The following is a 27,331-nucleotide window of genomic DNA, read 5'->3' on the forward strand; positions in this document are numbered from 1 at the left end:
TATTTGTTATGTGAAGATCAATTTCAGTTCAGATTGAACTAGGATAAGTCATTTTATTGCTTTTTTTCCCTTTAAATCATCATAAGTTAGTTGGTTGCCGTGAAGTGCTAGCAAGTGAAGTTAAAACTTGTGAAGGTAGTAAGAGAGAAAATTACTTCCTGAATTATTGAATAGTAATATAAAAGAATTTTAAAACAGAAATGAATGGTGCTGATAGCATATTTCCAAAAATTTGTGAACTTTTGTCAGCTTGAATATTTTATAGACGATTAATAGGTTATGAATGCAAGTCTTTGAAAAGTACTTACTACCTGCAGCAAAGACCTAACCCAGTCTGTTGGCCAATTATATAGCTGGGTATTGTAAACTATTTAATTAGCAGCTGTGCTGGTGTTAATTAGGCGAGCAGTAGGAATGGTTTGATTTATAAATGAAATGCTGAGTTTTGCCTTGCTTTTGATCAGATAACTCCAGGATAATCCATCAAGCTGTCTCTTTAAATTACGCTGGGGGGACAAAGCAAGGAGTTAAAAAGAGAAAAAAAAAATAGTGAGCAAAGGATTTAAATATATCTTTGCATGTATGTGTCTGTCTATCCTACCAATAAGCCTAAACATTCTTTTAATTTGTGTTTGTTTTGCTATTTCATGAAAGTTTCTTCTTCTTTTTCTTCTATAGCACAATGTTGAGTCCTTGGTTGTTTCTGAAAACTGAAAGATTTACTGTATCTAATTTCTAGTTCTTTCTGCAAAGGATTTCATTAAACTTTCAGTGTTGCCTGTTTTAAAAAAATTCTTCTAACATCTATAAAAAACCCATTTCCATAGTTTTTATATATTCACATTCATATCACACAATTTTATATCACCCTCTATTACACTGTGGTTTTCATAACCTTTATCATTTCAATGGTACTGTGATTTTCTTGTTTGTTAGTAATTCTAAATTTTAGTTATTTTTCTGCAGCTTACAGGCTAGACTGTTTATACTACCTTCACTCCATCCTAATTGTAAAGATAAAATGAGAGAAATAAATCTGTTGCCTTGAGCTCCTAGAGAAAAAGCAGGATATAAATATAGTATGTAATAAACACTATTTTAAAAATACACCACAAGGAGAAAGGAAGGTTAGCATACACAGAACATGAAATTTAATTGATAGATATACAAGATTAAAACATCAACATGTACATAGATGCAGCCCCAACAAGCAATTCTGAAATAAAAATTCCCTTCTTTCAACCTTCTTCCATTCTGATAGGTATTATGTTTACCGTTTTCTCAACAGAGGTGAAATGGCACAATGGATGTTCTTTTTGCCTAGCATAGAGGAAGTTGATGGTTTAATACCTGGCAGATTTTGTTTTACAACTTTTCTTCCACTGAGTACCTGGGTTTCCTTCTGGGCTTTTATTCTTTAAAAATATCCTGGAGTGCACTATTTTACCGTTTTTCCAGATTTGGGTTATTCGGGAGCTGCAGGAGAAACCCTTCTACGATTGCTTATGTTTGAGGAAAATACGCTCTCTCTGCCTCTTGGACTCCAGCCGATTTCTGCTTGGCATGGTCACTGTTACTGCTGTTACTGTCCTAAAATTACCTTGCCTATTGACACCTCATTCCCCTGCCTTCCCACTGCCATAATACCATCTCTTTTGCTTCCTTGTCTACTTCTTTTGGCTTACCACCTGGGTGGAGGAAGAGTGGGGCAGTCAAAAAGGAATAAACATGGTGGAGAAAAATTAAAAAAAGATGGTGCTACCATCTTGGTAGTTGCAGGTTTCTTGTTCTTAGAAAAAATATTTTTATATCCAATTTTTCATTAAAAGCCGAGAAGGACAAAATTGGACCCTGAAAGTGAGGCAAATTTATGGAGGTGAAGATATTGGGGTGAGTGAGAGGACCTGCTTACCATTTTGCTGTCATTTTCTTTAACTTCTATTTAAGTTTGGCCTTTGGAGAGCCAGTATGGCCTAGTGGTTAAGGCTCCAGGCTAGAAAGTAGGAGACTGTGAGTTCTAGTCCTGCCTTAGGCGTGAAAGCCAGCTGGGTGACTTTGGGCCAATTACTCTCTCTCAGCCCAACTCACCTCACAGGGTTGTTGTTGTGGAGAATATAGGAAGAAGGAGTATTAGGTATGTTCACCACCTTGAGTTATTTATAAAAATAAGAAAGGCAGAATTTAAAAGAAAAAGTTATTTTTCTTGATTTGGACAGCAGTGGTGGAGTTCCTCACAGCATCTCTCTTTTAGGTGCTGCAATTCCCCACTACCATTACCATCGTGAAATATTCTGCAACAACTCCTAAATGCATTGCATGAAGAAATGAAGGTTCCCATCACAGCCCATATATGTATACGGACAGGCAGAAATAAAACTTCCAGCAAAATTCATCCTCCAAAAGTTCCCTATCCCTACACATTGATTCACCAACTTGCAGGCAGATTTTTGTACAGTGATATCTTCCAATGAGATTTCTGATTTCATTAATTACAAGAATAAAATTGAACTGACTATTCAGATTCTTTGACTGGATTACCAGCCTGTCTACTTATCTATTACTTCATATACTCTTATTGCATTGGGAGGGGGGGGGGTAGGGTTGAATAAGGTGTCATTGTGGTGGGCTTCCATCTGAGTCTGCCTATAACTAGTCCAATTTAGGCTCTAAAAGTCTCATCTCCAAGCCTCCTATACTAGCAAGAATGATGTGGAGGACAGAAGATATGTGTGGGAAATAGCTTTTGTTCACTCCATTCAATCCCATCCATGATTGTTTCTAAAAAGTTTTATTTTATTTAATATAATAAGGATTTGTATCATAATCATTTGATTTAATGAACACATAGCTGTAAGGACAGTAATTCTGTTGATCAGGGGAGAAAAATCTTGCACAAGGAACCATATTTATTTATGACAGCAAGATATAATGTATGAGATTAAAGATAAAAAGTATGAAAAATAAATTCTAATCTCATTAGCTCCAGTGAGAAGAAAATAAATTTTCTCAGCCCTCTGACTACTATATTTTCTCCTTATTCCTGACTTCTATTTTGATACCTAAAAAATACTTTTTCTCTCCTTTGGAAAATTCTATGGTTCATGGGACTCTCAATCTAATCTAAAATATTTTGTTTTAATTGTTATATTTTGACATTCTAACAATGCCTGTTATAAATAATAATGAGAAGTAACTGCAAAAATAACTTTGCACAGGTTCAGGAAAGTAAAGTCATCACTTTGTCTCAATTTCTACTGGTCCAGCTGCATTTGTCTAGTCCCACAAAAACAAGTGGTTTTGTGTGTGGGGGGGGGGGGGACTTGTGAAAAATGACTGTGATTTTTTTTTTTTTTGATGATTTCAAGATGGCAGCAATGTGTTTTTCTCTTTTCTCCCATTTGCAGGAATTCCTTCATAGACATTTTACGGGCTATTCTCTTGTCCTTGGAAGTTCTGATTGAAGATCAAGAGCTTCAGATAAATGGGTTCATTCTAATTATAGACTGGAGTAATTTTTCCTTCAAGCAAGCTTCCAAGTTGACCCCTTCCATCCTCAAACTGGCCATTGAAGGATTGCAGGTATGTAGCACAGAAGAATATGCATATAATACCTTGAGAATCAAAAGATTTGGGTTTATTTATTTATTTATTTATTTATTACAGGAATACTGTTTTCAAGCACAGAAAGAAATGAAAAAATCAATAGAAAAATCATGTTGAAACTTGAGGATTAATTAAGAATTTCAGATGTCTGTTTATTTGTTTCTGTGAAACAGTGAGTCATTCTTACCACAGATCTGTACTGAATGGTGCAGCAATTAGGAATGTTTAGAGATTTGAGATTTAATCTATGGGATTTCCTGAGGATTAACAATTTGCAACATCTGTCAGACAGATATATACCACACATATACAGAGTGTCTGCACAGAGGATAAAACAAGTATCCAGAGATAGACCTTAGCACCAGTCAGTATTACCAAAAGGCCAAATGGTATTTAAAAAAAAATTAAAACCAAAAACAAATCCAAATAATTAAAATCAGAGTTGTATGGAGATGTTGCCCAAGTTTGCATCCAGAAATAAATGAACAGACATTCCTAGAATACTGGAACAACATATGTGGCTTGCACTTAATATCAGATTCTGTCAATAATAGCAGCTAAAGTACTGTGCTTTTTCAATGGAAGGTAATTTAGGGAATATTAGGAAAAGAAAGGCTAAATGCATAAGCAAATTTTATTCAGAACAATTTGCATCACTAAACGCTTTGGGAATAGCCAACTGTTTGGAGACAGAAAAGGCTATTACTAGTGATTTTACATTTGTAAATTTAATTTCCTTTTAAGTTATGATTCCAAACATGTGCTGAGAATTTTCCTCCTCTCTGTTATCTCCCCCAAATATATTTTTCAAGCCACTTATCTGGAATACTAGCTGATAATGTATTATTTATTCAGACCATTTGTCAGTCTTAGTACACCATTTCAGTCAGAAAGTAGAATGGGAGGTCTTGACCATTTTCTGACTTCCTTGCAAGGAAGGCCCAATATGCACAGGATTGAAGTAGTAAAATAAGGTGCCCTTTTCTTCTGATCTTCAGGTGCAGCAGACATTTATATCTGTAATGACATAAAGGTATCAATCTATCAGTGAGCACTCTGTGGTTTAAAATGTGGCCCTTTTGAAGGAGTGCAGTTCCTCTCTGAACAGACTGTACACAGTTCACCTAGTCATAGGAGCATCTACCAGTTGTAACATGGCAAAAGAGCGATTTAACAGTGTCTGTTAACTTAAAACATCTGCCAGATATGCTGTATATAAGAGCATGGCTTTGCTTCAGACAGGTGTTTGGACTTACCTTTGGTACATCTGAAAGCAAAAAATCATTTTGATTAGCATGTATGTAGGGGTTTCTGGAGCTTGCTTATTGTCTCACTGTGATGGAACTAAGTTATTGTATTTTAACAGCTAAGCAATACTGATAAAAAGTCTTAAATAGCTGCAATTACACAGAATTTGCTTAGTTTATCTAATATTAAGATGCCATTATGTTTAAGGTCAGGCATGTTTAAATGTTCCACACTGGTAAGGGCTTTTCAAGAGCATTTCTAATAAGAACAAGAGTTCGCAATCCTTTTTCTGTTGAGGATACTGTTCATTTTGTTTGTGAATATAATATTTACCATGACTTTTTAGTAAAGTATATTATTCACTTATTGGATTCCATAAAGATAAGGGCCCCTCTCTTAAAACTGTGGTTCTGCTGTCTGATATTAATAATTATGTAATAGGCCAAACAGCTGCACTGTATTTACAAAGGCAAATGTGAAATAATAATAGGATACTAGTTTCCCCTTTTCTCTAATGTATCATTGATGAATTTCCTTATTGGGAGAAATGTTGTATATATAATGGTTGATAGCAATATCATAGTAACATTGGTGTATATGTGTGTGTGTGTAAACAGTTGGGTTCCTCATGAGGCTGGATTCTTTCCAAAGGATGCTAAGTTGCAATCCTAAATTGATTTCAGTAGGGAATGAGCATTTTTGTGTAGAAGGTTACTATTTGCCTCTGTCTTATTTAATTTGTTCCCTAATGCTACTTACATGTTAAATTTGTTCTAAACGTTACAAGAGTGAACTAGCTACACTTTGCATAGATAGTTGATTAGTATATAATCAAAACAGCATGCTATCATTATCTTTCAACATATTATGTATAATAATGATTTGTGCTTTTTATATCACCAATAACAAAAGTTCTCTGAGTTGTGAGTGCAAACATTTCTTTATTATGCGTCTTAATGTATGCCTAGGATCCCTATTGTGAGGTGAGCATTATGAGCCCTGATGTATTTCTAAGACTAGGGAATATAAACCTGTGCCACCTCTAACTTTGGAGCATAGATACTTACATCTACTCATCGGAAGTTTTCCAGTCGGTTATTGCAATAAGCCTCCCTCAACAACAGGTGTTGGTGTAATTATTAATTCCAATTTTATACCAACACAGTTCCAGAATTCAAAATGTCAGTCATGCTGACTTCTGTGTGTGTAGAGCTTTTTTATGTGGTCAGAGAAATATATAACAATGGTTCAGCTTACCTATGGGCTGAAGGGCCATTGTCCACCCTATCACTTCCTCAAATTGCCACCAATTTCAATTTAACTCTGCTGCACATAGGCTCAGCCTTTGCAGTCTTAAAAGCCAATGTTTTAAGCATCGAAGAGTGAACCATACTTCTCTTGGGTTCGGGGCTAATAGTAGTTTTGGAACCTTTTGTTTGGACAAGCTGTAAAAACCCTGTTGTTTCCACAGTTCAACCAACATACTCATTAAATGTAAAGCTTTCTTGAAGTGAAGTAGTTGGTGTCATTTCTATTTTGTTCAGCATCTGAATTATGCAAATGTTCTTTATATAGCAATGTATTAAATAGTAATAAGCTTCTTGTCAGGAGCAGCATTTGAAAGAAATTCATTGAGGTTGACTTTGTCAAAGGCACAGGAAAACATGCAGTGTTATGCATTTTATTGCTGTACCTGTCACATTCTCAGTGTATCATCTCTGTGCTGCGTGCTACTCCGGGATGCGTCATTCTAGATGCTTGTCACTTTTAAAAGGTTTGTTTTTAAAGTGTCAGAATCAGCAGGACATGGGAATGTTGAAAAATTGTGGGTTTTATTAGATGGTTTTAAAAAGTGCACACAGATCCTTATGTAAAATGGTAACTTTATAGATAGCACTTCATAAGCTTGTATAAGCTATATCAATCTCAGAGGAGAAGAGGCAGATACAGATAATTAGAAACAGAGGCACTGCCAATACAACCGTGTAATAGACCATCAACATGGTTTTGCTGCACCAATCAGTTCACCACTGGGATAATATTTCCTGATTTTCAAGCCATTATGTTTGTTTTTGTTGCTCTCCCAAAACTTAAGGGGATAGGCAAACCTAAATAATTCTGATACGGCAGTCATTAAATCCCTGCTTCAATCGGAATCCATTACTCACTTTTCATATATGATGCAGTGCTGGGCACAGAATAACATTAATTTTTTCATTACCTGACCAATCCGCTCTACAGTAATAATGTTCTGTTCAGGTTATAGAAGAACAGAAAAAAGCAAAAGACAGGAGCAAAATATAGACACCTATCAAAGTTGCATCTTATGGTAGTGTTGGTAAAATTTTAGAATCTAAAATGCCTGAGGGGAAAAAAAAAGAGATACTCCAAACAAGTTTCTTTGGAAAGTGTATTCCATTCAGTTTGATGATACATTTGGGCAGGTCCTCTTTGCGCTTCATTTGATTGTTGCTCAGAATTTGAAGCTGCAGGAAAATGATCAGATGTTAGTTATACGGGTCAATTTTATCTCTTGCAAATTAGGCAAGTGCACAGTGATTAGGCCTCCTGGAAAGGCCAATACAAGAATTAATTTCAATCCCAGTTGAAAGGGAGGAATTGCCCTCCTCCCCTCAAGGCTTTTTGTACTGTACTACTATTAATTTTAGTGCTTCTCAAGCTGCTACTTCTCTGTTCAGCACTACTGGCTCCAGAATTAGATGGCAAGGGCAGGTGGGGCAGTGGTTAAGGTTAGGTAATGGTAGTTATCAGTCCTAAATTTCTTAGGTGTAGGCTTTTAATAAAATTTTGACATTTTCCAAACTACACAATTCAATACTTTTATATAAATGTTCTTGACACATAAAAAAGGAACAATGCCTGTGGTAACATACCTGTTAACTGAACTTTTCTACATTGCAAACATGCTACAAATACAGTGCTTTCTTTAAAAGCTACCAGTCCCACCCATAAACTTCTCAGGATGGCTGCATTTAATTTCTTCCTAGCATTCCTCATCAAAAAGTTGACTGGGAAAATTGTCCCTTTTGCAAAAGTTTCTGCATTAAACACTACTAGCTGCTCCATGTTTGGATAAGGACCCACTTAATTTGTTATGGGAAATTAAAGAAGAGGGTGGTTCACATTATGTGCAAAGTGTTTCCATTGTGCTTGAGTAACTGCAGTTTGCATGCACATAGTCAAGATTAGAGAGTTATATGAGAAGATAGCTTTTAGGCACCATCCTTCATTTTCCTTGGGGAAAGACAGACAGATCACTAACACCAGTTGGTTCACAGAGCACAGTGCAAATTCTATTCACTCTCAGTGTATATGAGAGACTGTATGTACACATTATGTTCCAGTTTATGCTTTCAACTAGACGGTTATACCCTTGGTACTCCATTCCATATTCTGTACCATCCTAACATTGGTCGGCTTTCTATGCCTGCTGAATAGGTTTACTCTCCATTGTGATGTTTTGAGGGGTTTTTTCCCCTCTCCATTTCCCTGCAGGCATGCCCCCCTCCCCTCAAGGCTTTTTGTACTGTACTACTATCAATTTTAGTGCTTCTCAAGCTGCTACTTCTCTTGTATGCAGCACTATCATATATCTTCTTTCACAGGCATATTGCCAGCATACATATAAAAATACAGCAACAGAGAAGTGTTTTTCAAAGTAGGAAACTGCAACAGCAGATTATTCCAACAAAGAGCACACATCATTACTCCAGACTGAAATACATTAGCTTCAGAACAACTATTCATAATAAGGCTTAGAGACTGCATTTAGCACAAGTATCTTACAGAAGAAGGTACACCAGCCGCTCTAGCATATGGCCCAGGATCTGTGCCCCTCCTTATCTGGAACTCCCACATCTAGAGCAACATTTTTCAAACTTGGCAACTTTAAGATGTGTGGACTTCAACTCCCAGAATTCCCCAGCCAACATGCTTCTCATGCTGGCTGGGGAATTCTGAGAGTTGAAGTCTACACATCTTAAAGTCGCCAAGTTTGAAAAACACTGATACAGAGAATGTAGATTTGCCACTCCTGTTCTAATAGATCAGAGTAAACCTAGGGTTAAAGCAGGGTTAAAGAAACTGTATACTATGCTTCTTAAAGGCTAGTGAGAATGGTTGGGCAAAATAATGACTATCTTATACAGAATCCCTTGCTTTGTGCCTGTGAATGGATCTGTCATGCATTTGGAATAATTAGCTATTGATATCCTGCTTAAGGAAACAAATCCTTCAAAAAGGATTACATATATTACTTGAAATAGTTGCTTGAGGAGGAGGGAGGAGAACATGGAAGGGAGGAGCTGGAATAGGCACAGAATTTTTCATTGCATCTTTTGCTGACAGCACTAAAAACTTACATCGCAATGCTTTCCAGGAATCCTCCATGGTTATTCATGGAATGGTGCAATTCATCAGCCTTCTTGAATTTAGATTGTTTGGAGCGGTAGTACAGTCAGTAGGAATCGGTCTTGCCAAGGAAGAGAAATGGAAGAATGAAGCAAGTGTTCATTTTTCTATCATAGACTGTTTATCTATGCATGCATATTGTCTCTCTGCCTGTGCAATTTATCTTCATTCAGAAAAATGTACTCTCTGATGCTACTTTCAGGGGTGGATTGTATTTTTCCTATAATTAATTATTGGGTAGCAACTGCATTGTTTAGTTCTGGTATTTCTTCTAAACGAATAATGGCTTGCTTTATCATTGATTCAGTGAGTATAGATTTGTTTGGAATAACATGGGACATTTATTGTGCATAATGCCCATAATCTTTGCTTTATTCTGTACATCAGTAAGCTTCATTCATGATATAAATGCTAAAAGGTATTTTTTAAATAAGCAACATGACACACCTCCTACAAACCTACATACTCATTACCCTATTCTCTTTAAGCAGTATATGCAAAGTACAGAGTAAGAAAAAGTAAGCCAAAACTATATAAACAAACAAACAGGCAGAGGCATTTGGCTAAGACAAAAGAAAATGAAACAATAGCTAAATCTAGTTTACATCTCTCCATACTATTCTGTCCTTGAAAACTAACCTTGCTTCCTCCATATACATTCACCACTTCTTACATTACCTTTTGTTCTGTAAACTTATCACCTCTCTTTTTGAGGATCTCATCAATGGCATCCAATCATGAATTCGAGGTATTCCCCTTTCTTCAACACTCTTACTTCATATATTGCTTTTAAAATTTAATTCTCATTCATTCTCTCCAGATGGCCAAATCAAGGTGCTTCTCTTGTACTGGTCAATCTATTCTGAAATTATAGAATCAAAGAATCAGTGAGTTGGAAGCAACTACAGAGGTCATGTAGTCCAACTCTGATCAGGGCAGTGTAGAATGGAACAATTACTTCCTGTGATCTGGCCTCTTTGCTCCTGTTAATGAACCTCAAGATAGTATTTATCATTTTAGCAGCAGCATCCTATTGCTTCTTCACATTTAGTTGTGATTAATGAGGATACCCAGGTCCCCTTCACATGTACTATTGACAAGCCAGGTCTCTCCATTCTATATTGGTGTCTCACCTAAATTCGATCTTCCAGGGAAAGTACCTTATCATGGGAAACAAAACCTACAGTCTTTATTGCAATAGTATATCTGAAATAATGGGAATGAACAATATCATTCTAAAGCCATGACTAATTTCTTCTGCAGTGAGGAGAAGAAAAGAGTTACTCCCCAAATACAGAATCCAAACTATATGATAAACTATGTGATTTTCTGGATATAGAAAAGAAGGGATAGTATTCTGGGAAAACAAAATAAGGGAATATAAGAACAAGTTGCCTTAAATATATAAACATTGTTTTTAATTTCTTTAATATAAATTGCCCATGGAGAGACCTGTTTAGAGGGAAAGATGGAACTGTCACGATAATACATAAATAAAAAAGAGGTATATTCTTTTAGCATATAGCTTACCACGTCCAAACTAAAATCCATACCATATTCTCTTAAAGCTAAAGCAGTTTAGATTGAGATCCTGTATTCTTTCAGCCAGGGCTGGCTCTAAACATTTTGGTGCCCTAGGCAAAGTCATCTTCTGGCCCCCATTATGGTTTGGCTCATCTTCCGATTTTGTTAAGAATTTCAAAAAGATGCCCTCTTTTTTCTTTTTTTTCTTCGAGTTTTTGAGCTTTATATTTACAATTTTCAGCCCTGGACATTTTTTTCCCTTTTCTCTGACATTTTCACCCTATTTACACAAGCAATTTTAATTACATCAACATCCATTGTTGTCATATGGCAACAATTCCGTGAAATTATATTTAACCCTCAAGCAGGCATGCTAGCTCACAAAGTGTGCTGTTACTGCTTTTTGCTTTTTTATTGGGTTTTCCAGAAGTCTTTTTGATTTTGGCACCCCCTAAAATTTGGCATCTCTGGGGCAGTGCCTACTCAGCCTTAGCCTAGAGCCAGCCCTGCTTTCAGTTAGATGAAAGATGAAGCCCATCAAAACTTACCCTGATTAGTCCTATGTAGCATGTTGTTAATTGAGTTCACACAGGCTGCTTTGCAGTAAGTAGCTTGTGAGTTGCAACCACTGTTAAATTCTATGTGTTATTGCATGAAATATTTGCCTTGGTGATCTCTCAGCCTGCAGAGTATTCTCTCGTGAGTTGCAAACAATATTAGATCAGTCTTCCAAATAGTTTCCATTTCCATGGATTGTTTTTTTTTTTTAATTCTTCCCATGGTTTAAACAGAATGTAAGTAGTATTTATAATATTTTTTAAATATTGCATTTGTTTCCCTAGAAGCAAAGATTTTTTTAAAAAAAGTTCTCCAAGAACCTCATAAAGTGATTGTACAGACACTGTTATGAAGGATACAGTAGAAGTCTCTAATGCTGCAATAATTTGTATACAACATTGCAGAGTTCCCTCTTTCTAAAGATGTATTGAGCTGAATTTGCAAAGTGTGGGTCGAAAAAGCAGTCAGCAATTGTACATCTATGAAAGCATCTTGAAAAGTAATGGCCAAAATGGCACTGAAACAGTCCTCAGTTCCTTCTTGTCAAATAATTCTTCTATCAAAACCAACAAACTTATGAATCAAGCTCTGTAAATTGTGCTTGTGTTCAACCATTCTATCCAGTTTATCCCTTAGCTTGCCATTGCATAAAAATATGACTTTAAAAATTCTTTTCCAAATTATCTCAGAATGTGTATTCTTAAATGATTTTAACTATTATTTCTTGCCAAGAATTGCATTAGAACACCTGAGAAGCATATAAGTCAGCAGAAAGTTAAATAAATCAATGTAATAGTATTGGAGTTGATTCCTTGGCTATACACAGCTATTTAGAGAACAATTAATGCCACTGAAAATGTTTCCAGCAGCTTCAAAGTGATTCAGAGGCCAAACAGTCAGAAGATATACATTTTATACTTACCAAATTCATTCTTTCTTTTGCAGCTGGGTCTTCACCATTTAAACTAAGAGAAAATTAATGGATTTTTTAATGATTTATTTCAGTGGCAGTTTTACTTATATCTTTGATATGAGGTTATAAACACGATATTAAAGAAAGTGGCAGTGGCTTTGGTGTGGTCGAGATGCTGCTCAGTATTTTGAATGGATAAGAGGAGTTTCAGAGGCTGAATACCAGACTTCCTTCATTTGTTAGTCTCTTTATTTGTTTAAAATTAAAGATGATCCCAAAAATGTTCTTTGCCGAACAACAGCAATGCCAACAGTGACAGTAACTACAGAGGCAGTGTTAAAATGAAACTAAACTAAGGATATTAGATTTAATTATCTCTGTGATAGGATCCCCCTTCCTTCCTTCCTTCCTTCCTTCCTTCCTTCCTTCCTTCCTTCCTTCCTTCCTTCCTTCCTTCCTTCCTTCCTTCCTTCCTTCCTTCCTTCCTTCCTCATATTCTCAGGTTTTTTGTTCCTCCATCTGTGTTGCTTGCTAGTTTTTGCCCAAGCCTGGCTGTTTGTTTTCTTGTTTCCTGATTATTTGGCATATTTTATTACTCATTTATGATGCTGACTTTCATGCAAAAATGAGTGAAAATAAGTATGAATGTTCTAAACTGGAGCATGTGAGTAGATCAGGCAAATGCTTGATTTACCAGCAGGAAGTAAAGGTTTCCAGCTAATGATCTAGTGATAGTCATGCAACAAGGCGTGAAAAACTCATGCCACAAAAGTATTACGCAGAATGATTTGCTGTTTGTTTGTTTTCCTTACCTCATTTCCTACAGTAAAAGTATGAAGACAATGGTTTAACAGGATCAACCATATGCTATTAAGTTGTCCACCCATGTTTCTGTGGTTCCATTTCCATCCAACCTGGTAAAGTTATTCAAAATGAAAAGGTTTATAACAGGAATGATTTTAAAATAGGTATAACCTAGCAACAGGCATTCTATCAGAGTCTCCTAAACAGGAGATCGAAAAGGGCACAAGGACATGCAATACATTTCACCAAGAGCCTAGAGGACAATTGCCACCTGCATCTGCTTTAAGGTGTAGCAGAGGAAAATGATCAAAAGTACTATATACCCACTCTGTTGGCTTTGCTGAAAGGCTGATTCCCTTAAGCATCTTCTTTCTCATAGTTACTCATGAAAAGAACTTGGCAACTTTAAAAAATGTTCTTCTCCCCCATCTCTGACGCTGACTCCTTGTGTTATCATTATTAAACTGTAAACCTAAAAAGAGTTACTAGCTGTGTGTTTTCTCTTTAGATTACAGTATAATGCTAGACTCCGGGTCCCTCCCCCCTTTTTGTTTCTTTTTCATTGATATGTTAAACATGTTCTTTATGTTCTTGGAGCCACCTGGACTGGGCCCTGTTTGAAGCTTCACCAATGACTTTATCCACCAGCTGGTTTCTGGCCGTACGTCCAGAGGTCTGGAAGGTCTGCTTTTCTCCCTGTTCTGAGCTATATATACCCTCTGCAGTTACAGATCAACTTACGCTCTCCAACTGTCCACCTGATACTTTCTACATTAATCTCCAGGCCAGAAGCTTTTTCTGATAATTTAAACACAGCCAGCGTCGCTGTCATACAACAATCCTGACTTATGACACTGAATTATAATAATACAATACAGCACAATATCCCCGTCTAACAGAAGAATGAGAAAGGCACAGAAGCATTCCTTCTTTTCTACTCAGTCAATCTGGTTCATTGTTTATTAGCCATTGCATCCAAAGAATATAACAACAAATGAAAAGTATTGATTCCTGATCTCCTTAAGCACTTTGAACAAAAAGATCAGGACTAATATACTATACATAACTTTTTAAATGGTTGGTGATAGTATGAGTAACAGACAAGCAACTGCAAAGCACAACGTATGAAAGGGGAAAGGTTAAACTCTTCCTAACACAAGAAGGAAATACAGATGCAATAATAATCTTAGGCTTTTCTTTCATGCCTTTCTCAAAAGTACTTTAAGCACATATGCATAGCATGTAATCACATCTGTAAGCACCTAATCCCTAACAAATGAATTCAAACAGAATGGAATGCCAGAACTACTGTAGAAATCATAAAGATACTCTAGTCAAGCTAGACATGCTTTGTTCATTTTTTTCAATGGCCATTGTGCCTTCCTTGTGAGGTCTTTAGACAAAATCAGCTTCAACATTCAGAGTAGTAGAAACAGTTTAATGAACAGGTGAAAGGAAGGGATGCCCATAAAATAGCAAATGAGATTTTTTTAAGCCCCCAAAAAACATTTGGATTTTGTTCCTTCTTCTTCTTCTGCTGTGTATAGTATTGGCAGAAATCTTACTCTAATTCTTTCATTCAGGGACATCCATGGTGTGTGTGTGTGTGTGTGTGTGTGTGTGTGTTAAAAAAGTCGTGATGATCAAAATCCCACCCCTTTTATGTGCAGGGCTGTGATTGTGCACTTGTGGTTGCCGTCTTGACTTTTTGAAAATGCTCCTGATTTCATTTAATATTGTAATGGGAAGAAGGAATAATCTTGAGCAACAAGAGAAAGAGCCATAACCAATGCAACAGTCAGACAAAATCAATCTCAGTCCAGGGAAAAAATATGGTTTGAGAAAGTCTCTCAGACTTGATGCTCTCTAGTTCTCTTGAACATAAAGGATGGCGGGGGGGAAGTGTATTCAGACTTGCAAGATTCTGTCAGTGTAACCTTATAATAAAGGAGTATTAGCATCCATAACTTTGGTTTCCTAGTCTGGTCTACCTTGAAGGGTTGACAGATATTGTTTATGATCAGAGGGAAGAAGGTATAATTAATTAGTTCTCAGAGCTTATGTATTAGAGAGAAAGGGGGTTTGGGGCCGCACATTCAGTGTTCTTGCTATGAACACTCCAGATTCTCCTCCTGCCCTTTGGGACATCTGTTGGAGGGGGGGAGGCCTATGTACTTAGAAGCCTCAAACATTAGCAGGGTTGCTGCTTATATGGAAACATATGTGCACACAGTTGTCCGTGCATAGATTCTCTTCCTGCATGTATCATTTCAGTGATGTTGGCAGGAAGTGGGATATAACCAGAATTGTCACATGATAAGAACTCCAATATCTGAATGCTTGAACACAGTGTTCTTTATTACAAATCTAAGAAGGGTAGCATAGTTAGGCTGCTGCAATAGTCCCCAAAAGCAAGCCCTTGGGCGTTGTAAAAGCAAATTATTGTGGGATAAAGTAGCAGGCCAAATTAATTAGATGCATAAATTCATCACTACAGTTTACTGCACATCTCCAGCTTTGAGGACAATGCAGAGCATAAATGAATGGATCCCATTTCCAATTAATAGTGTTGCATAGATACAGACAGACCAAAAGTTTGCACAAGCAGAGTAATGGCAGACAGTCATTTTGTAAGTGTGTGGTGAGTTGATTATTTTCTGAATTTGCTGAAACTAAATTTCATAATGTCAGCCCAATGCAGCATCTTCATCCTAGAATTGACTGAGTCTGAATTTAGCAACAGTATTCATTCTATAGTCATATTTGAAAAAGGAAAGTTGTGGATCTTCTTCCTCTTCTTCTTCACCACCATCATCAGATTACTCACTAATTTTGTCCTTAGACAATAGTAAAGAATATTGCACAGTATGTTCCATGAGTAGACTGAAATCCGTTTCAAATTTTGCATTTCTTTTGAAACAGTAGGAATTGCATTTGCCTTTTAAAGAATTTTGGCCTTGATCCACATATCCTTGCATAGTGTTCTAAACAAAACATTAGATCTGTACAAAACATTCAACAAGACTTCACCAAAAGTGGTGTCCTATGGTTCCTCTAAGGAATCCCCAGTGGAAGCTTGGCTGCCATGTTCTGATTACCTGCAGTTTTCTATAGGGCTTTGTACTCTTAAATCTGTTTTTGTAATGGTGAGCTTTTATTATTAATGCTTTGGTTTTATATTGTAAATTCTACTGACTGGTTTTACCTGGAGTGAGCAGGTTATAAATGTGTTAAATAAATGGATAATTGAGTAGTATATTAGTATAAAGACAGCAGGTAGTTATATGTGTTTCTGGCAGAACACATGTTACACCTCTGCTTTGCAAGCTGCATTGGTTACCAGCCTGTTTCTGGAATCAATTCAAGGTGCTGGTTTTGACCTTTAAAGCCCTTCATGGCATGGGACTGGATTATTTGAGGGACTGCCGCTTCCTGATTTCATCTGCCTGTCCCACTAGATCTAGCACAGTGGTTATCTTATGGCTTATGTTGTCTAGGGAGCTACATTTGGTGGGCCGTAGGCGGCAGGACTTTTCTGCTGTAGCATCTGCATTGAGGAACCTTCTCCCCCCAGAGCAGAGATCGGCCTCATCACTCCTGAGTTTTCAAAGGTCTCTCAAGACCTAGTTATGTCAGCAGGCCTAGGGACCTCAGGGGTCAGGTGAACTAGTGAGGTGGCTTTATTATTTACATCCCTTCGCTTATTGTTTTCTGTTTTACTTCTGTTTTTATAGTTTTTAATGTTTTAAATAATTACTATTTAATGGTTTTTTTATGTAATGATGTTTATATATTTATTGTTTTATTGGATTGTTGTACACTGCCCAGAGTCATTTTTTGTGAGATGTGCGGCCATATAAATTCAACAAATAAATAAATAATAAATTTTGTTCTGTTGAACACTCACATTCAGCCATCTCACATTCAGAGATCTCAGGGGAAGAAATTTGCCCTTCATCTTAAGTGCATTTGGAATATATATTCAGGCCTAAAGACCTTCACAATCCATTTATTCCCTGTTTTCCTATGAGTCAAATGTACTGATTTAACAGGATCTATGAGAAATATCATTTCAGAAGCTGCCTGTTCATTGACAGAAGCCATTCTACTTACCTGAAACAGAATCCCACTGCTGTTGACTCTGGAAGGCTTGACTGTACCTGCATACTAATTTGCTGGGTATCTGTTCAGAACCCCCAAAGCAGGCATTTCTGTCAGTTGCCATGGCACTGTCACGCTGTTCCTCCCTCTCAACAGCTTCACTTATCAACATCTTCCTCTGTCCTCTATGCCCAGTTCATTCACCCAGAAAGTTCAGCTTTGGAACAATGCCTTGAGGAAGGGCGGAGGGAGGGCAAAGGCCTGGGGTGAAGAGGTAAGCCTTGTTCATAGATGTCTAAGGGAACTTGGTTCTGTGACCCAGATAGGAATTACAAAACAATCCACGTCACATTCATGCTGTGGTGTTTGAAAAGAGATTCACACATTCTTGTAGATATGCACATATACAAGTTCTCATGAAAGCAGAACCAGGATGAGTGTGAGCTCCAGCTCTGGCTGGTTTCAACTCTGTTCAGATGCATAAAAGAGCAAATGGAACATTCATGTAGCATGCCTGTGTGGTTGAGTTGACTCTCAAATGCACCAATTAACAGCCAAGCCTTCTCCTCTGACTGACACAAGCCCTGCTGTTTGTCTCTCTGTCCCCCTCTGTTAATTAGAATCTGTTTCTTTCTTCTCTACAGGACAGCTTTCCTGCTCGCTTTGGAGGCATCCATTTTGTGAACCAGCCATGGTACATCCATGCCCTCTACACGCTAATCAAGCCCTTCCTGAAAGACAAGACACGGAAAAGGGTAATGAGAAAATGAAACAAGTCTGTGATGTTGCAAGCCTGCAAGTGATATAAGGGAATTTCTACTCTTCTCTACATCTTTCTTTATCTCTTTGTGGTTTGCAACAAGAGATGAGGTCTCAGCTGGATTTTTTCAGCAGCCTACATATAATCACTATTTCAGCGGGAGAGAATTATTTTCACATTCCAAGCCAGGTGTCAGAAAATCTTTCATCATATGCACATGGAAAAGCAACTTTCTGTAAAACATAACATTATCTTTTTTTCAACCCAATGCCCTTTTAATGTGATGGACTACCATTCCCCACATTTCCTACCTGCAATAGATCTGGAAGACATCCAGGTCACAATAGGCTGCTAAGCACAGAGATAAAATAGATAGATAGCATCTCAGGGCTATGGTAGAAAAGAACTAGCAAAATTCCAAAAAAAACTTTATTTTCCAGGTAGTTTAATCTTGGGAGAAATCTCTTATTTTGCTGTTTAGCACACTGCCTTTCATGAAACAGGATGAGAACAAATCACTGATGACACTTAAATAATTCAAACCTCAAATGCTACTATAAAAGAAAAGAACTTGGGATATTAATTTTTATCATGCATACATTGTTGTTGTTGTTCAGTCATTAGTCATGTCCGACTCTTTGTGACCCCATGAAGCATATTGCGCCAGGCCTTCCTGTCCTTCACTGCCTCCCTGAGTTTGCTCAGTTTCATGCTCATTGCTTCAGTGATGCTATCTAACCATCTCATCCTCTGCTGTCCCCTTCTCGTTTGCCTTCAATCTTTCCCATCATCAGGGTCTTTTCCAAAGAGTCCTCTCTTCGCATTAGGTGACCAAAGTATCTGAGCTTGAGTTTCATTATCAATCCTTCCAATGAGCAGTCAGGGTTGATTTCCTTTAAGATTGACTGGTTTGACCTCCTAGCAGTCCAGGGGACTCTTAAGAGTCTTCTCCAGCACCACAGTTCAAAGGCATCAATTCTTCGGCGCTCAGCCTTCTTTATGGTCCAGCTCTCACAGCCATACATTACTACTGGAAAAACCATAGCTTTGATTATGCGGATCTTTGTCAGCAAGGTGATGTCTCTGCTTTTTAATATGCTATCTAGGTTTCCCATAGCTTTCCTCCCAAGGAGCAAGCATCTTTTAATTTCATGGCTGCAGTCTCCGTCTGTGGTGATCTTGGAGCCCAAATAAATGAAGTCTGTTACTGCTTCCATTTCTACCCCTTCTATTTGCCAGGAATTGATGGGTCCAGATGCCATGATCTTAGTTTTTTTAATGTTGAGTTTCAAGCCAGCTTTTGCACTCTCCTCTTTCACCTTCATCAAGAGGCTCTTTAGTTCTTCTTCACTTTCTGCCATTAGGGTGGTATCATCTGCATATCTGAGGTTGTTGATATTTCTCCCTGCAATCTTAATTCCGGCTTGTGATTCTTCCAGCCTGGCATTTCTCATGATGTACTCTGCATATAGGTTAAATAAGCAGGGTGACAGTATACAGCCTTGTCGTACTCCTTTCCCTATTTTGAACCAATCAGTTGTTCCATGACTGGTTCTAACTGTTGCTTCCTGGTCCGCCTACAGATTTCTCAGGAGACAGGTAAGGTGGTCTGGTACCCCCATTTCTTTAAGAATTTGCCACAGTTTGTTGTGATCCACAGAATCAAAGGCTTTTGCATAGTCAGTGAAGCAGAAGTAGATGTTTTTCTGGAATTCTCGTGCGTTCTCCATGATCCAGTGAATGTTGGCAATTTGATCTCTAGTTCCTCTGCCTCTTCGAAACCCAGCTTGTACATCTGGTAGTTCTCGGTTCATGTACTGCTGAAGCCTAGCTTGTAAGATTTTGAGCATAACCTTGCTAGCATGTGAAATGAGTGCAATTGTGTGATAGTTTGAGCATTCTTTGGCATTGCCCTTCTTTGGAATTGGAACGTATACTGACCTTTTCCAATCCTGTGGCCACTGTTGCGTTTTCCAAACTTACTGGCATATTGAGTGCAGCACTTTAACAGCATCACCTTTTAGTATTTTAAATAACTCAGCTCTCCACTAGCTTTGTTGTTAGTAATGCTTCCTAAGGCCCGCTTGACTTCGCTCTCTAGGATGTCTGGCTCAAGGTCAGTGATCACACCAGCATCAGGGACATTAAGATCTTTCTTGTATAGTTCTTCTGTGCATTCTTGCCACCTCTTCTTAATCTCTTCTGCTTCTGTTAGGTCCCTGCCTTTTTTGTCCTTTATCATGCCCATCTTTGCACTAAACGTTCCTTTGATATCTCCAATTTTCTTGAAGAGATCCCTAGTCTTCCCCATTCTATTGTTTTCCTCGATTTCTTTGCATTGTTCATTTAAGAAGGCCTTCTTATCTCTCCTGGCTATTCTCTGGAAATCTGCATTCAGTTGCTTATATCTTTCCCTTTCACCCTTGCTTTTCGCATTCCTTCTCCACAGCTATTTGTAAAGCCTCATCAGACAGTCATTTTGCTTTCTTGCATTTCTTTTTCTTTGGGATGGTTTTAGTTGCTGCCTCCTGTACAATGTTATGGACCTCTGTCCATAGTTCTTCAGGCACCCTGTCTACCAAATCTAATCCCCTAAATGTATTCATCACCTTCACTGTGTACTCACAAGGAATATGATCTAAGTCATACCTGAGTGGTCTAATGGTTTTTCCTATCTTCTTCAATTTAAGCCTAAATTTTGCAGTAAGAAGCTCATGATCTGAGCCACAGTCAGCTCCTGGTCTTGTTTTTGCTGTCTGTATAGAGCTTCTCCATCTTTGGCTGCAAAGTATATAATCAATCTGGTTTCGGTATTGACCATCTGGTGATGTCCATGTGTAGAGTCGTCTCTTGTGTTGTTGGAAAAGAGTGTTTGCTATGACTAGCTTGTTCTCTTGACAGAACTCTATTAGCCTTTGCCCTGCTTCATTTTGTACTCCAAGGGCAAACTTGCCTGTTATTCCGATTATTCCTTGACTTCCTACTTTAGCATTCCAATCCCCTCTGATGAAAAGGACATCTTTTTTTGGTGCTAGTTCTAGAAGGTGTTGTAGGTCTTCATAGAACCGGTCACCTTCAGATTCTTTGGCATCAGTGGTTGGGGCATAGACTTGGATTACTGTGATGTTGAATGGTTTGCCTTGGATTCGCACTGAGATCATTCTGTCGTTTTTGAGGTTGTACCCCATTACTGCCTTTCCCACTCTCTCATTGACTATGAGTGCTACTCCATTTCTTCTAAGGGTTTCTTGCTCACAGTAGTAAATATAATGGTCACCTGAATTAAATTCACCCATTCCCGTCGCTGATTCCTAAGATGTCGATGTTCAATCTTATAATCTAATGTTTGACCACATCCAGCTTGCCTTGGTTCATAGATCTTACATTCCAGGTACCTACACAATATTGTTCTTTACAGCATCGGACCTTCTTTTCGCTTCCAGATACATCCACAGCTGAACGTCCTTTCGGCTTTGGCCCAGCAGCTTCACTTTTTCTGGAGCTACTTGGAATTGCCCTCTGCTCTTCCCCAATAGCATATTGGACACCTTCCGACCTGAGGGGCTCATCTTCCAGCATCATATCTTTTAGCCTTTTGACACCGTCCATGGGTTTTTCTTGGCAAGGATACTGGAGTGGGTTGCCATTTCCTTCTCCAGTGGACCACATTTTGTCAAAATTCTCTGCCATGACCTGTCCATCTTGGGTGGCCCTGCACGGTATAGCTCATGGCTTCACTGAGTTACACAAGCCCCTTCGCCACGATAAGGCAGTGATCCATGAAGGGGCATGCATACATACATACCCATCAACTTTTCTTTTTCTGGGATATGCAAAATTATTCTAAGTAAAAAATAAGTAAGAAACTAAAAAATAGTAAGTAAGAGTTATTAAAGTTATAAAAGCTATTAAAGACATGAAATAAGGAGGAAATACATCTAAATCTCTTTTTAGAAGAGAATATGTGTGGCTCAGGGTTGTCAGCATCTGTCAGCATCTTAGACCAAGCTAAATCCAAAAATGCGAGGGAATTCCTGGAAGTTTGGTATCCAGACAAGGCAGCCATCAACAGGCACACAGAGATAAACAACATCTACACACTATTCAAAAGCGACAATAAAAAGGAAAACAAAAGACCAGAACATCTCCTCACCAGCAATCAACACCCAGATAAGTAGAGATTAACACCAAGATTATCACCAGACATACAGTCAGCAGTAAACAATACCCTAATCAAGGAACTATCAGAGGGGGGAAAAAATAAAACAAAACAAAACCCACACCCACACCCACACCAACACTGGCAGGGCATTCCACTGTATATAAACAGAGAGCAAACCCCATTCCATTCTAGCACTGAAGATGTTACGTAGCCGGGTAACGAAACGTTTGCAAGAAAACAATCAAGCTCAGAGAACCCCAAGGATTCCATAAATCTCTTTTTATTACAACAAAAGAGGTATATACTTTTGTTTGCAGATGATGACCTGAGAATTTGAATGATTTACTGAAATATTATATAGATTGTATGATACAATTAGGAGTTTGGATCTGAAAATTAATATACCAGAGACAAGCAAGCAAAATTTGAAAATCAAAATGAACAATTGCAAGTTTTATATACATGCTGAAAAACTAGATTCAAGTAGATGAATTTTTATTTCTTGGTAGAATGTTTACTAATAGTGGAAAAATGGATGCAGAAATTTCAAGATGTGCAAATGCAGGTAGAAAGTCAATTTTTTGAACCAGCTTTGGTACGTCCATATGTGAAATGATTATAGTAAGAAGTGAAAATGTCTACTTTGTTATATGGAAGTGAGAGTTAGGTATGCTAGAAGAAACAATTGCAGTGTGAGTGGATTATTAAGAGGTACATGTGTTAAACAAGAAGAGATAGGATCAAGAATGAATGGGTGTTGAATGAATGTGGATTGAATACAAGTACAAAAGATGCTGTAGTGGTTTGCTCAAATAGAAAAAATGAATGAAGGTTGAATTGCAAAACCGATATATGAAGGCAGAATAAATGGGTTGAAAGGAAGGGCAACTCCAGAAAAATTGTGGTTGGATAGTGTTGAGGATATCCTCAAAAAGAGAAAGATAAGATGTTTAAAGAAAAATAAGGCCATGTATGAAGCAGAGTATGGACATGATAAAGGCAAGGAAGGATAGTATGAAAGGGCAGGAAGGTGTCATGAGGTATAGCAAATGATGTTGATATAAACTAGGTTTATTTAGATTTCCCTTTCTTTTATCTTTTGCCTATTTCTTTTTTATTACTACTATTTTTAATTTTTTTTCTTGCACTTTGCATCTCATTGTGTTACCCTGGCATAACAGAGATGCATTTATGTATGTACGAATATATGATTCATTCATATGTATGATTAGAAAAAGTTACTTGTAAATGCAATTCTTCTAATGGATATACTTCTAGCAGCAGAGACTATTTGACTGATAATGTGCCCCTATTTTCTTCTTCAAATCTTTTAAACAATTATAATGAATTGAGGGGCTTTATGAGTAAGAACTAACAAGCTTCAATCTTATATATTCTCCCATGGAAATAATTCCATGACTTATACCAGCCTAGACATGGGTGGGATTGCACTATTCGTTAGGTTTTTTTTTTAACATAGACTCCACTCTTCCATAATAAGCCAAGAATAAGAAGAAGACATTTCAATAAGAAGACATTTCTTTGAATTTATATCTAAAATCTTATAAAGACATCCATTAGAAATTATATTGGATGTGAGAAATATGGCTCAGTTTAATGTGATAATTTTTTAACCCGCTATGAGGGCAATAAAGGTGAGTGGGCTGATTTCTTGCTAAGTCTGGCAATATGTTTTGCAATCTCTGGTTACAATTTGATTGCAGGGCATGGGTGTCCATGGGAGGACAAGGGGGGCAAATGACAAAGGTGACATCATGATGCAAACCCCATGACTTAGTTCTTGCATCACTCATCAGAATGCAGGTAGATAAGGGTGAAATATACATCATGATATTACCATATGTGTATTGCCATTTGGAGATAATCTTGGTTTCCTGTGGACACTGCTGTTGCAGGAGCATATAGTTGCTCAGAGGTTTGGACATTCTTAGCAAAGTTCTTTAGGAATCATAGCTGAAGAATCTTGGTTTCAGATGATGTTGCTCATGCCCAGCCCTTTCTGTGTCCATACCAATGGTTTCTCAGCCTCTCTGTCCATGTCCTTTAATGTACTACAGTCATGGTAAAGGAACTTCAGAGTGGCTTGGAACAGAATGGAAACTCCAGTATCACTGCTCCTTATCACTTTAATTCTCACCCATGTTTGTACAGTTTACATTTTTATTGCCATTTGTTTATTCAATAATCTAGTTCAGAATTACTTGATCGATATTATCCAATCCCTGCTTTAAGGCTGAAAGGTTTCTTAGACATGTGCAAAAAAAAAAAAAAAGGAAAAAGAGATCATCACATTCTAATAATATAGTAATACAATGTTGATGACTGTAGTTAAAAATACCTTTAAAAAAAAAAAGAACAAAAACAAAAAGAATACTAAAACAAGCAGGTAGCAAAGCTGGAATACGATTAACTAGCACTTAGTTTCCTGATATATGACTTGCTGTTAGCTGGAAGTCCAACACATCTGGGAAAGGCTGAAACACATGAAAAGCTTGGGGAAAAGAGGACTGATTTTATCTGGAGCTTGAAGGTCAACAAGGTAGGCATAATGGCTGGACTCCGTTTTCATTCATCACTTATCTAGCTTCATAAGGCAAAGCTCTTGATGAATTTGTGAAAAAGAAATCCATGTCCCTATAGGGATTTATATTTTGAGACTAAAACTTGAATTATGCCTGCAAACAAATCAGAAGGCAATGAAAACAACGACAGGCTGACCGAATTCCAACCAGTCAATGGCTATTTTATCGTGAAGCAGTAGAGCTTTTTGAGCATTGTTGAAAGGCAGGTTTTACATAAAGCTCAACTCCACTGTTCTTTTTCTATGATTATGTACCTTCTTCTTATTTTCACAAGAATCTTGGTTATTGGAATGGCTATGAAAAATTGAGCACAAACTAACAATACCTTAATATCGGTTTTTTTTTTTTTTTTAGATCTTTCTTCATGGAAACAATCTTAATAGCCTTCACCAGCTTATACACCCTGACTGCTTACCATCAGAGTTTGGAGGGACTCTTCCTCCCTATGACATGGGCACGTGGGCTCGGACGTTACTCGGACCAGACTACAGCGATGAGAATGAATACACTCACACGTCCTACAATACCATGCACGTGAAGCATTCGTGTTCCAACCTAGAGAGAGAATGCTCTCCAAAACTCATGAGAAGGTGAGATCAAAGAAAAAAATCAGAAGAATTTTGTTTGTTTTCTCTCTTCAGATAGAAGATAGGAAACATATCTGGGCTGCGAAACTTGAAGCAACCATGAGGAACAGGAAACAGATGCAGAAAACCTGGCCATCTAGTGGTTATCTAGAGGTTTGCAGCCCAGATATGAAAGACCTTGGAAATACTAATGGGTTCTCACTTTGAAGACAGCTATAACACTGGGAATGCTGTTTTATGCTGCATAAAAAGTAGTATACATGATTATCACTTTCCTGGGTTTTATTAATGATGACTGATCTCTCTGTGGTTATTTTCTATCACTTTCTGCTTCTTTCAACATCAGTGCGCATCAAGGGAGTAGGGGGCACAGTCAACCCTGGGTGCAGGCAATAAGGGGGATGCTGCTGAATATATAAGTAGGCAGGTGGCAGGTGTGGAGTCAGGCCACTGCTGTCTGCATGCTAATCAGTTGTTTGACAATCGGTGACGATGCAGCAGTTACAGAGGAGACAGGTGCGCCTTCATCAGTTTTGACTCCTGGTGACTGCCCTTGCAGTTTTCTTGGCAGCATTTTTCAGAACATGCTTGCCATTTATTTCATCCTATGGCTGAGAGACATGACTGGCTCAAGACCACCCAGCTGGCTATTAGCTAAGGTAGGACTAGAACTAGTCTCCCGGTTCTAGCCTGGTAACTTAACCACTACACCAAAGTGGCTCTCAGCAATAAAGGAAGGGAATATTAAAAATGATGTGTTCCAGGTGTCAAATATCCTGGGTACACTAATGCTGATCATGGTATCATGTTGGTTGTTATAACAAGTGATTTGGGTGCCTTCTGATCACACCAAGGAGAGTTGAAAGGAATCTACTTATCACGGAGGCAGTAGAGTAAAACAATTCTGAAACTATCATTGTTCTGAAAATTAAAAAGTTAAATCTACACACATACCACCCCAAACCACCTCAGCTTTTAAAGACAGTTATACATGGCTGATAATATCTGGATACCTGGACACTAGAGCAGATCATAGTATAATTGATCTTCAAGCAGGCTGAAAGTAATGTGTTAATTATCAAAAAGCTATATGGGCACCTTAAGAACAAGTTTTGTGATACTAAATATATCTCATTTTTTATGGCACACCTTCCTTAATTGATTTTGGAAATGCTACAGACACAATATATCTTGATTTCATTAAAGATTTGTCAATATGTGTTATATGGGTTATTGAACCTGACAATGTTTAGTTGCATCTGAATTTTTTTTTTTAATGATTGATGTATTTGTTTAACTTGTTAGCTGCCCAGCATCACTTGGCAAATTGGCATCCATATAAATCAATCAATCAAATAAATAAATATCCTATGCTACTTTGATTAGCAATCTAGTTAAGTGTGGGCTGCATTGTATGGCAAGGATTAACAGTTCCTCATTAGATCAGGAACTGAGTGGGTTGCTGCAAGATTTAGTCCTGATCCCTGTACTCATCAACATTTTTATTATGGACTTGGAAGACAGATTTTAATTAATAATTTGAAATGAATGCTTATCAAATTTCCAGATGATACAAAATCGGCTTAGCTAATATCCCAGGAGAAAGACATAAAATCCAAAATGATTTTGATAATTTTGAAATGTGGGCTGAAATTGAAAGAATGACATTTAACAGACACAAATGCAAAATTCTTTACTAAGAAACAAGAATCAGAGGCCTGTATAAAGAGAGGTGGGTTGGAAATCCTATGTATGAAAAAGCTCTTATAATAGTTGTTGATTACAAAGTAAACTAAAACTAAAATATAAATCAGAAGTGTGATGTGCTTCCAAAAAAGAGGCAAATGCAATTTTAGGATTCCTCAGCAAATATGTTGCTTCCAGACTGTGGGAAGTGAACAGAATACACCTTGAGCACTGTGGACACCACTGTTTAAGAAGGAATCAGACAAACAGGTTCAGAAATGACCCTGAGGATAATTAGGGGATTTAAAAACTATGATGAAAGATTGAAGGAATTTGGAATGTTTAATCTTA

At 37.6% G+C, this 27,331-nt stretch overlaps 1 protein-coding gene across 1 annotated transcript in view; it reads left to right on the top strand.

Moving 5' to 3' along the window:
• The window catches only part of CLVS1 (clavesin 1), a 44,763-nt gene that overhangs the window by 9,321 nt on the left and 8,111 nt on the right, over nucleotides 1-27,331 (top strand). The window contains exons 2-4 of the mRNA XM_088130783.1: nucleotides 3,405-3,579; nucleotides 17,827-17,937; nucleotides 25,062-25,297. Of these exons, the coding sequence (XP_087986909.1) occupies nucleotides 3,405-3,579; nucleotides 17,827-17,937; nucleotides 25,062-25,297 (522 nt within the window). The remainder of the gene's footprint in view (nucleotides 1-3,404; nucleotides 3,580-17,826; nucleotides 17,938-25,061; nucleotides 25,298-27,331) is intronic.

Source organism: Python bivittatus, unplaced genomic scaffold (assembly GCF_059951505.1).
Source record: "Python bivittatus isolate LINGU-HERP-01145 unplaced genomic scaffold, Pbiv_v1 ctg000840_np1212, whole genome shotgun sequence".
NCBI classification, from domain to species: domain Eukaryota; kingdom Metazoa; phylum Chordata; class Lepidosauria; order Squamata; family Pythonidae; genus Python; species Python bivittatus.